Source organism: Oryzias latipes, chromosome 24 (genome assembly GCF_053564925.1).
Source record: "Oryzias latipes strain Hd-rR chromosome 24, Olatipes_Hd-rR_3.1".
Taxonomy (NCBI): Eukaryota; Metazoa; Chordata; class Actinopteri; order Beloniformes; family Adrianichthyidae; genus Oryzias; species Oryzias latipes.
In genome coordinates this window covers 10,296,747-10,309,101 of record NC_136260.1, presented here as the reverse complement: position 1 = coordinate 10,309,101, position 12,355 = coordinate 10,296,747, and the positions used below count along the sequence as shown (strand labels likewise).

Here is a 12,355-nt window from a genome sequence, read left to right as displayed (position 1 = left end):
CATCTTTGTCTTGTTTGGATTTCCAAGTTATTTGTTCATATTTGACTCTTCTGCATTGGTAAAGATAATTGTCAAAAAATTCCTTTTTTTTTTTTTTTTTTAGAACTTGGATGTTTTTATACTGGAATCCACAAAAAACGTTTTTATGAAACGGCATTGATTACGATGCATTTGGGTGATTTAAAAATGACAAACCTTTCCCGCAAAAATTTGTGTTTGAGATTTAATCTGAGCACCCATTTTGAAATAAACAGAAAGACCTACTACTGCCCCTAATGGAATGATGATGAACTACAGGACAGGAAACATGGACCAAGTTCATTACGAGTTTTTAAGAAAGTTTGGATCATACAAAAGAAGTAGAGGTGTCAGAAATGCATGTAGCAAATGTAACACGTTCTGTTTTGTTACAAAAATATGCTAAATGCTAGCATGTCAGGAAAACGTATCTGGATAACATGACTATATGTAACAATACACTCAAAGTATCTAAAGTTGCGTTTTATTCACTTTTTTGTTGCATGCAGCTGCAAAACCCACACCATGAAGCTCCCACCACAGTTTGTGTGACTCTGTTAACACAAGGAGGGGTTTAGAATTGTTTTGAGAGATTAAACTGTATCCCCATTCATAATCGGCATGAAATAAGGCTGACAGCCGTCACAAAGCGTTCCAAAAAAGATGGAGACATCGGAAAACAATAGGGGTGTCAATAATGGGGTGCTAAGCATGGAGGGAAAAGCCTAGAGAATTTTAATCAAAATAAAATCATCAGATGGCATACCAATGCTGGATCCCTCACAGATTAAAACATCTGAATTTACATTCTATAACTAAATGTATTGAGCCCAAACTTTTGTAAACATTATAAATATAATTAATATAAATATTTCACAAGATGATTAGACAAGCCTTTAGGGGAAAAGAGATTTGGCTCTGCTGATTTTTTTTTCCTTAATGTGCCAACAATACCAAAAACTAGACGGATGTAACATTGGATGAACAAAGATGTGATGCTTATCCAGTAAAGATGGAGGGAAAATGAACTGCTTGTATTGAGAAAAAAGTTCTTCTTGATCCAAAGTTAGAAAAGAAATTACTTTATTTATTTATTTCATCGATGTGAAGAAACACTTGGTTTGTTGATTGAAGGTCTGATGGTAGAACTTGCTCTAAGGCTTTTCTCATCTATTCTTCCACAGTTAATGTTTGAACTCAGTCTCAAAACTCATTAAAAAATGAAGTTTGGTTGGTGATAGTTTGAAAAACAAAGCTTTTATTTTCTATTAGCAAAATACATTAGGTGTTTTTTTTTTATTTGGAATTAATCTTTCCCATGCATCCTACTAAAAGTGTTTTCAACAAGCACTTTCCCCCGGTAGAAAGTCTGATGGACTCACCAAAAATGCCAACTGTGTAAGATAAGTTCTCCCTGTTTGAGGCAAAGAACGCCCTTCATTCTTCAGATCCAGGAAATTAATTACAGAAATTTGATTCGCCGTTGGACGGGAGCCGATGCAATTCCTGCGTGCCTTTTAACAGACTATGCTTTCAATTTCACTTTATTACCAAAAATGAATTGATCTCAGCATGTGTTTTCACAGACACTTGAAAAAACTACTTTGATTTGAGTTTGCAAAAGGAAAAGAATTTTAGAAAAAAACAGCAAGAATTCAGACAGGTGTTTTTTTTTAAAGAATTTATAAGGAAGGTTAGAGCACAGACTGTCTCTGCAAGAGTGGAATGACAAGTTTGCTCATTCTTTTCTTAACCATTCACCAGCTAAACACAAAAGGGCAATATGTTTGTAATCCATGGCAGTAAAGCTTTCCCAGAGTTTAACAAGGATTCTGGCAGAACTACACCGTTAGGCCGTCTTAGATATCTGTGAACCGTACTGTCGGCAAACATAGAAAACAAACTGATTCTGAGATAACTGAAGGACTTTCGATTAGTTACATCTGGAGCATAACCTTTATTGACATACCAGCATGGGTTTTAAATCTGCTGTTGAAACCTGCTTCTCTATTCGGCTATCATTGCTCCAAATCCTATTACTGCAACAAAAAACAACATTTGAGTTTCTTAAACAGGCATCAGACCAAGCCTCCCTGTGTTTCCTCATCTTCCGCCCGCCTGAGCTGATGCAAGCTGTGTCAACGGCACAGAATGAAAGCCTGCAAAGCTTCCAGCTTCACTCTTTCTGCACCACTGAAAGCTCTAATAAGCTTCTATCTCAGGGCAGGCAAATGGCTCTAAGCCTTTGAGGGGACAGAGACTGCCCAACAGATAACCTTGACAGAGATGTGTTGACATGTGAACTAACGGACAGATAAATTGCTGTGCAGGGCAAAAATCTTTCAATAAAGGTGTGGAAGCTGTGAAGTTCATGACTTTTATTTTTCACTTCATTCAATTCAATTCAGAATAGAGGACAGAGCCCCAGTGCATCATCACTCTCCCAGCTTCTAACCTCCAGCAGCCCAACAACTAATTGTCATTGTTATAGAAATGTAATTCAAACATGTTAATAGTAAGTTGCATGCTCTATGGTGCTTATTGTGGATGGCAATAATAAATACAATACTAGAAAATCAAAATCTTTAGCATATCAATATTGATATAATATAGTATTAATTTAAACAGGGGGAATGGGTCACCCTGGCCCGGTTTAAGAAACAATCTTGCTTCTGCGGAGAAATATGTATACTGGATGTAATGAAAATTATAATTATTCCCCCAAACGTCATTACAGTAGGTGAGGTAGGGGAGCAATCATTTAAATATTCTCAAGCTAGTCTGGCAATAATTATGTACAAAGAGGAATGTTTTCAGTCTAACTTTGAATGTAGAAACTGTGTCAGCCTCTCTTAAATGAGCTGGGAGTTTATTCCATAAGACAGGGGCTTGGTGGCTACAGGCTCTACCTCCAACTGTACTTTTACTAATTCTAGGAACCACAAGCAGTCCTTCGTTTTGTGCGCGAAGTGTTCTATTTGGTTGATAAGGCACTGAGGTCGTTGATATAGGATGGGGCCATGTAAGGCCTTATAAGTTAGCAGGAGGATTTTAAACTTAATTCTAGATTCAACTGGGAGCCAGTGAAGTGAAACTAACACAGGAGTGATGTGTTCTCTTCTGCTAGTTCCTGCTAACAATCTACCTGCTGCGTTCTGAACAAGCTGAAGACTTCTTGAGGACTCTTAGGACACGCTGCTAACAAAGAGTTACATGGAAAAAAACAATGATGCAGAATAGACAAGGAGGGATAGAAGCAAAAAGAGGAAGTAGTTCAAAGTGAAATGAAATACTAATTATCTGAAGGAGAATAAAGAAAAATTAGACATTTATGTCTTTTTGATCTTGTAGTTCCCTACGTCATCTGGGATCCATCAAAATGTGAATATGGTATGGAAATAAAACAAAATCTTTAAGTTTTATTTTTGTTTGAGAATGAGTCAAAAAGGGAAATTAATCTACTTAATTACCAGTCTCATTTTAATTACATTACTCAGCGTCTTGAGATTTGATTAAAGGAAGACAGAATATTCTATCAACAAACTTGAACCAAACCAGGAAGTACCAAATATAAAGTTCATTTGACCACTAGAACCTGGTTTGAGAAAAGACCACTATTGAGTCCTGTGTTAAAAGGTCCAACTTTACACTATAACAAAACATATATTCTCTATTCTAGTCTGCATGGTTTCTGTTTTTTCTTTTTTTATTTATTGCTTTTTTCCTATTTTATTCAAATTCAAGGGGGATAACTATTCTTTTAAATCTACTGTTTGAATTTGAGCTCAATTTTATACATTTGTAAATTAGGGGGTTTTATTATTATTATTATTTTATTATTTAATTATCAAATCAAATCAAACTATATTTATTGAAAAGCGCTTCGCATACACTGCGCAACTTGAAGCGCTATAACATTTAGAACAAAGAAACAAGCAAACAAACAAACAAAAAACCTCAAAACTACACAATATTAAGGTAAAACACCCAACACACCCTTCACCCGTCAAACTCTCCTCGGTTAACAAATATATTTACTAATTTATTTTTATTGGCAGGACAGTGGACCCAACCAATATTGTATCTTGCTTCCTCCAGCACTCACACCATTTTGCATCATTGTTAACTGGAACTGCTTCACGTTATTTTTTCTTTTATTTTATTAAAAAATTTAAAGTGAAAAAAAAAAAAACAAGAAAAAAACAGTTGCAAAAGGCAGTGAACGTCAGTTTAATTAGGATACATTTATTTTGAAATGCAAAGCCGGAAGCTCTTCCTGCCAACATATTATAACATTGGAACTTGACGGTTCAACTGGAAACGCCCATTTTCCTCGCGCCCGCCCCGACCGCTGGAACGATCCTCCCTCTTTAGTAGCTCGGTGTTCCGCCTGGATGTCAAAGCCCGCCGCTATTTTCCAGCAACAGGTAAATGATTACAAATCCTCCCGCCGCTTCGCCAAACGCTGTGCAATGTGACTCATATGGATATATTCAATACTGTCATTTTATTCGATTTTATTTTTCGTTCACCTATTAGTTCAAGGTAAGTGGGATGTTCTGCTTTATTAAACCCACAGTCAGTGCAGCCTAATGAGCGACGCAGTGGAACGTAGATCCACGGTGGATTGTTTTGCTGCAGTGATGCTTTTCTCACCTGAAAATGATCCGGATGAGTGGATTCTCTTTAAAGCTTTGTCTGAATCCTGACTGGCAACCTATTGTCTGCTTTTCTCCCTTTTTTAATGGCTTTGTATAAATTATTATATTTACCACTGAGGTTATTTTATTTTGAAATCATTAAGTGTTAGAAAACCAATCTCTTTTTTTCAATAAATATATTTATTTGCTTTGTATTTCCTTTTTTGTCTGGAGCAATATTAACTTAAGGTCTACACATCCTTACACATTATGACACTGATTTTTGCAGCTCTTCCTATAGACGTGGTGCATTCACGTGTCACTTGTAATAATTTGTCATTCAATCGTCGATTGTCAGTCTCATATTTTACAGATGTTTGTGTGAACTTGCAGTGTTACTTCAGCAGCACACCCCTAAGGAGCCGACCACACAGCTACACCTCACACGAGAGGGCGTTTGTTGGCTTGACATGAAAAGGTGTCATCATATCAGGCGTTAAGGGAGCACGCCACAGGCTAGTGTCTCTGCTGCTGAATGGGAGGTGTGGCAGGTTACGCTTCATTCACTGCAGGTTGTTGAGGAGATTTCTGCTGTGTTTGGTGAAAAACAGAAGCTTCTTCTTTGCTGATCTGAGCGAACTTGGACATCTGGCCCCTTCCCAGCAGGGACTGTTGTGTATCCACCTGCCAAGATGGTGAATTGCATAACACCCAGATGCATGTCTATGACAAGTTTTATGTGTTAAAAACAGCATGGAAATGTTTATAATTAATAAAAACGTTTGTATTATGAGTAAAAACTGAGAATTTATGCTGCAGGAAGTTGATGCAGATTTTCCCCTGCATCACAACAGAGGTATCTTTTTCTTTTTTTGTCCTGAATATGCTAAAACACAAACGGTGCAAAGACACACAGGAGTCTTTCTTCCTCAAAGCTTCCGGAGCTGTGTCCGTCAGAACAGGCTCTCCCCTGTGTGTGAGACGTGCACGTGAAGACACGCTCGTGCACGCCGGCCCTCACATTGACATGCTATATCTGACGGGTGCTCACAGGTGTCCATCAGCATGCAGGGCACAGTCGCAAAGCGCCCCGATTCTTCATCAGTGTCCAGAAAGAAAAAAAACACTCTTTCCTGATTCAATCCTAATCAGATCATGAATCACTTCTCAATTTTAATCCACCCTTCCTTAGAAGCTCAAATATAAACTTAAAATGGTTTAGTTTAGTTTATCTCTAAAATCTTTCTCATATTTTGCATTTGGAAGCATGATGACAGGTATGATTGTGAGGTGGCTCGGTCGCTCGGTCGGTGTGGAAGCACAGGGTGTCCTCTGTTTACACGGTGTTGATTCAAACCAGGATGTGTCCTGTTTGCACAGTGAGGCCTGTCCGATTCAGGGACTAGGAGGTTGGATTAGAAAACACGCTTGTTTCTGCAGACGTGTTTGTGGATGACATGTGATTCAAAAAAAAAAAAAAAACTCTCAAACAGTACTTTTGAATGAGGAGTGCATGTGTGCTAACAGCTCAGGTGCTGTTTATCTTCAAGATAGTCATGGACATAATAAGAGTTCATCATTATTATTATTATAATTATTATGAATTAGTCATTATGGGGCATTCATTTTTGGCATCTTGCTTCTTGAAACACCTCATCGGCTGAATCAGTGCTTGGTAAATAGTTGACAGAGCTTGTGCATAAGTTACTTTTTTTTTTTTAACACAAGGAAGTTGGTTAGAGATTTACAGCTTCTGCTGAGGTGAGAATTAAGAGATCGGTTCATTTTGAAGACACACATATTCATAGCAGTTATTATTTCTGCAATACAATTTGAAGCTAAAAAATGTATAAAAATGAATATTTGAAAGTTTTTTCCACCAAGAATATAAGCTAAACATGGCTTTGTTAAAAATAAAAAATAAAAAACAGACGTATGGAAATTAAAATCAGTGGTTATTAAAGGGATTAAATATATGATGTTTATTTGCAAAACAATAATTTTCTTTACAAATTCCAATTAAAAAAAAGGAACAAAATGTCCTACTTTTACTTTTACAAAGTCAAAACTAGTATTTGATTTTGAATGATTGTGTTTTTGTTAAATTCTGGTCTTTTCTGCAGAATTCAGAGGTTTAGTAAAAAATGTAAAAAATAAAAAAAAAATGTGCTTACTATAAGTGTTCTTTTTATTTTTCTACAAACCAGAAACACATTTCATACAAAAATATCTCAGCTTTCTTAAATATATTCTCAAAGTAACCAAAAAGTACTTTTATGTGTATCAGTGCAGGAATAAAAGCAATAAAAATAATTGAAATAAAGCATTTAAGTCAGTAATTTATTCAATTTGTTGTTCATTGTTTACAAATGAATCACAATATATTTGGAATTTCTATAGATAGATAGGTGATAAAAATTATTATTAAAATTATTATGAAAATTGTTATCAAAAATGAGATTCTTATTAAATAAATATTAAATAAATACAGTTGCAAAAGCCTAAAAAACAAAACAACAATTTTTTTCTTCCAAAATACAGTAATAAGTAATGAAGTTCACACCAAAAACAAACAGCTGTTCAGGAACAAAAACGATTGAAAATTGAAAAACAACAACTACAACAGAAGAACAAAATATCTGTATTTGTAATATCTGTAAAATATCTGAAAGGGTTCTGCTGTGTCCAAATTTTCTCGAGGACACTTTTATTTGAATGTGATGAGCAGCTCTCCCCTTTATTCTACAAAGCAGAAGCTGACTTCAGTGGTTTACTGCAGCAGCCTGCAGGGGAGGAGGGCACACTGTGAGGCGCTTCCTCTCAGGTAAAAGGCAGGAATGGGACATGTAGGCTGTGACATGAGAACATAGCTGCAGCCCCTCCCCACCACCACCACCACCACTGGAATTCCCTCTAAAGCAGTGCAGTCAATAAGAGGGGGACAGTGTAATAAGAGCTTAATGGGGGGTGGCTGCTTAAGAAGAGATGCATGACTCTGAATGAGAAATGGAGAAAGGGAAGTGGAATGATTTGGAGCAGAATCTTTTGTTTTAGGCTTCTGTAGAGGCGAAACAAGGAAATAAAATATGAGGTCTGTCTGCAAAGACTCATTAAGGAAGGAAAAACTGAGCTTATGGAATGAAAAGAAAGCATATTTACTGAACAGTGTTCATGGTGCCATGCAATCAAAAATATCAGACTGAATGACTGAAAAGCTTTTAGAAACAGCCGCAATATATTCAAATTTAGAAATTACGACAGATCATTTAAGATTTCATAAAATCATTTGAAGAATCGGTAAAACTATTTAGAGTAAAGTTGCTGAAATTACGACTAATTAGAAAAAAAATGTATTTCTTATAATGAGAAATTATGACAAATCATTAAAGATTTCATTAGATCGTTTGAAGAATGGGTGAAACTATAGTAAGCGTGCTGCTAAAAGACAGAACTGCTATTTCAAAATCTCACCCTTTTTTATTTTGACATCTCGTTAAAATCAGATGACGTTTGTCAAATCTTGATGCAAATATGACAACATCTGCTATTGTTTCCGGTTTAAAATCCATGAAGAAACTTTCTTTTCAGGTAATTAATGTGGTTCTCATTCAAGAATAAATCATTTTATAAACAGAGTGCCACTTTGTTCAGTTTTAAATCACTAGTGATATAAAAACTGTTCTTTGTAACCAAACAAAACACATTTTGAATTTTGCACTTTGTCTGCCCGACTCCGATCATCTTGTGATAAATCCTCAAAGTGTTCCCAATGGTCTTTTAATTATGATTACTGGTATGCCTGTCATTTTCCATAAGACATAATTTCTGCACAGCGGCACGAGTTCAATAGAAATTTGGCACAGTTGTGGGCGGTACTGTTGGTGTGAAGCAACCCCACCACCCCTTCCCTCCCACGTTGCTGAGAGCTTTCTGTTTACATTCTCCTGTGCTAGCTTACAACCTCTCACAAGCCCAACCTAACATTACCGGTGCAACAAAAAGGGCAATCAATATTGGAGCCATCCAGCCGTGCAGTTTTCAACCAGATATCAGCTGGAATAGGGAAAATTTGATTTGATTTGATTTGAAATGGTTTATTTCAAGCAATCAAATAGAAATACACAAAAGCAATACAATCATCAGTTATATATTCATACAGTAACTAATCAAACTTGGGATAATTAGGCATATTAATAAATATTGCTTGGAAGGAGGCGAACTTATATAATCCCACGCCGTTATACTATAACCATTTTATTACATGATTTATCAATATCCGGTTCTTAGCTTTTATCAGACAGAATTAAGAATCATAAAGTATCAATAAAGCACATGACAAAAATGAATTACTTAATTTTAATCTAAAAATAACTTTTAGAAATCAACATGGCAAATGCAGATCAGTTATATAAAATATATGCAGATTATGTTACTTATAAAAGTCATTAATATGATAAAAAAATACTATGTCCGTAAAATAGACAAAACACTGTTTCCGAGATTTTCATAGCAAAATTTCATCAAGTATCAAAAGTTAAAAACGTGCAAAATTATGTTACATTAGGAAAGATTTTTGAATCAATTTATCAATTTTTGGAGCAAGTGAAGTAATATCATTAGAAGTCAATCAATTTAACCATTTTCAATAATTGATTAATCAATCAATTAAATGAAGACGTAAATGGATCCATTTGTCTGCAAGTTGATTCATCACAATGAAGCAGAGCAGTGTCTTTTATACATCACTAATAGAATCATCTGCATATTTTCATACTCAGAAATGCAATCTTTCGCCTAATTTTCTCTCTCTCTCTCTCTCTCTCTCTCTCTCTCTATATATATATATATATGTCCTCCATCATCATAAAAATGCCACAAGAACATGTTAAAAACAACAAAAGACTCATCTCAGTGAGCATTTCTCTAGCTCAAAGTGGTTTATTCAGCATGCTTTTTTGGCAGAAGGGACTTTTTAACGGTATTTTAAGAAAAATGACGCATTTTTCTCACATTATTACAAAGTATTTGCATAGAAAGCCAAAAATCAGTGATAAAAGTGCAGTGCGCAGACACAAGCGCTCTGTAAGCTGCCCATCATCCTATTGTTTACCCCCATCTGTTGTGTCGTCTGCCTTCTTACATCACCTTCCATCTGTTGTCACTGTTTGCATTGTCATGGCTAAGATTTTATGTAAACTATATATTCCTGTTTTGCTTCTTTTTTTGGGGTATTATTTTGATGCCCCCTCCTTTGCATCCTGCTGGCCAACACTCACGCTCTTCTTCCTTTTTTCCTGCAGATGTCTGAGACTTAGCCAGCTAAGCAGAGGACTTCCCTCTCAAGCCTTCCACCTGCAGCCATGAATGGTAAAAGCACCGTTTGTGTCCTGAATCTCAGAGTTTGTGGTTATTTAACAAACGACGAGGGCTGAAAATGAGGAAAAAGGACAAATGTTGATCTCTTTTAATTGTCTGATTTTGGTCTCCTTTTGTGCCACTGCTCTGCCCCCAATGCATGGTGGGAGATCATGTTAATGGGATATTGATCTTCATTGACGGATAAGACTTTAACTCAGCCCATCTTTGATCTTCAGGTTTTTTATTGTCTACCCAGCAGAGGAGGACCCCTTAAAGGGCTTAAAGGAAAATATATGCATTTTTTTATGCTGTTTTTTTTTGTTTTGGTAGACCTTTTCTATGAACTGTGAAGCTCACAAGTGTTTGCTTGTATGGGTAATACTTGTGTTTCCTTCTACCGTGGCAGAGCATAGCTCCCTTCCAGAAATCCCTCAGTGGGAAATGCTTCTGAGAAAAGGTGTGTGTGTGGGTGTTTGTGTGTTCAGACACTTTAAGGTGGTGCCAAATCACCCGGTCCCAGCAAGTTAGACCGCATCAAAGTGACGCAGTCACAGAAAACAAGATTCTGAAAAAGATTGCGGACAGGATGAACTTCTCCTTGGAAACGGAGGAAGCTAAGCCATGTCTTACCATGAATTTCCAGATGGACTATGGGATACGATGCTAAATAAAATCATTTTTTGCATGTGTGAACTCACTCTTTGCCACACCCTGTGTGTTATTTAAAGTAGAAGGTAGAATTATCTCCTTGAAGCTGATGTTTTAGGAGTGTAAATAGTAAATGGAGAATTAGCGCTGTGTCTCCCAGTAGACTGGAGTGAGCTCATGTTGGGATTGACTCAAGTGTTTTCTGAAGTAGCATCACGGCAAAGCCAGAAATCACCCTAGTGCAACTCTTCAGCGAGATGAAGCAGTTTAAGACCCGTAAAGGTAACGTTGCCATGGAAGCCATTGCACACGTGTTTGTTTAGCCTCCATATGATGCGCGTCAATATTGGCTAACAGGCTCTAGTGTTAATCCTTTAAGGTTTTTGCAAAGCTGCTGTTTTTATTTGCTTTTCTTAGGTACTGCCACCTGCAAAAGGTTAAATTCTGATGCAAGATATGAACATCCATTTATCTTTAGAACCCGCCGAGCCCCTTTCTATGTCACAGGGTTGCTATACACAACGCAGTCACTGTTGGGTGAAGGTGGGGTACACTCTGAGGTTGCCAGTCTGTCACAGGGCTACACAACCACATCCACACCTAGAGGCAATTTGAAGATAACAAGTAACCTATGACACATGTTTTTGGACAGTGGGAGGAATCATGGGGAAACCCATGGGGAGAACATGAAACAAAGAAACGTCCCATTTGGGATTTGAACCAGAGCCTTTCTCACTGTAAGGCAAGAGTTCTAACCACCATGCAGCTCAGATTTAAGCATTTGACAGGAAAAGTCTTTTTAAAAAAATAGCTTATACTGGGCTACAATTAGCTTCAACACTGAGAGTTGTGCCTGGAAAAAGAATTGATGTAAAGACCACTGCTTACTTTAAAATAGGATACTCTCTTTAAATTATATGAACGAGCTGTGTTAGGCCTCATCAGACCAAGAAATCTATTCCAGCCTGTGAACACGAGTTGTTGAATTTACCCAATTTGCCTAATTAACATGCCTCAGCAATTCTCTTGACGGTTTCAGTTCGTTATCGAGTTAGACTTTTGTAAGGCTGGTTCCAAAATCATTTCAACCTTTCAAGCATGGATCCTTGGGGCTGCACAGCTTAGCATCAAGAGAAAAAAAATGTATTCAGTGTAAAAAATTGTTTTAAAAAAGTGTGCATCTACACAAAAGCTAAAGTTGTGTCTTAAAATGCTGGGGAGTTTTTAAAGTCCCACTGTGATCATCTTTGGTTCAATTGTAAAAGTGTCCCAGTGGTCTTTGAATTATGATTAGGTTGTTTTTAGCCAAAAATCTAAAAACCTGTCGCTTTCTAGGACATAGTTTCTGCAGAGCGGCAGGAGTTCATCAGAAATTCGCCTTTGAGTTTTGGGCGGGACTGTTGGCACTAGGGCTGCACGATATGAGGAAAACATGCGATATGCGATATCAGTGATCAATATTGCGATGACGATATAACTTGCGATAAATGAACAAATAGCAAAAACAAAACAGACATTTCCATTTCACTGCAAAAGTTTAATTTAGATAATAGTCAAAATACCTTAAATTAGTCTCCAAATGACTCTCGTCTAATCAGGAGGGCAACATCTAACATAAAATCTCCATCCGATTGGTCAACAACGTGAAGGGCTCCATCTGATTGGTCAAATGCAAAAAGGGATTTTTTAAA

The 12,355-nt window shown here is 36.8% G+C and overlaps 1 protein-coding gene across 4 annotated transcripts in view; it reads left to right on the top strand.

Annotated features, from left to right (window-relative positions):
* Positions 1–4,308: 4,308 nt before the first annotated feature.
* itsn2a (intersectin 2a) overlaps positions 4,309–12,355 on the top strand; it is a 38,077-nt gene continuing 30,030 nt past the window's right edge. For 3 of the 4 annotated variants that reach the window (XM_020714501.3, XM_011491810.4, XM_020714499.3), the window contains exons 1-2: positions 4,309–4,445; positions 9,959–10,025. In XM_020714501.3, the coding sequence (XP_020570160.1) occupies positions 10,019–10,025 (7 nt within the window). In that variant the 5' untranslated portion in view covers positions 4,309–4,445; positions 9,959–10,018. The other variant, XM_020714500.3, reaches the window with a different exon arrangement.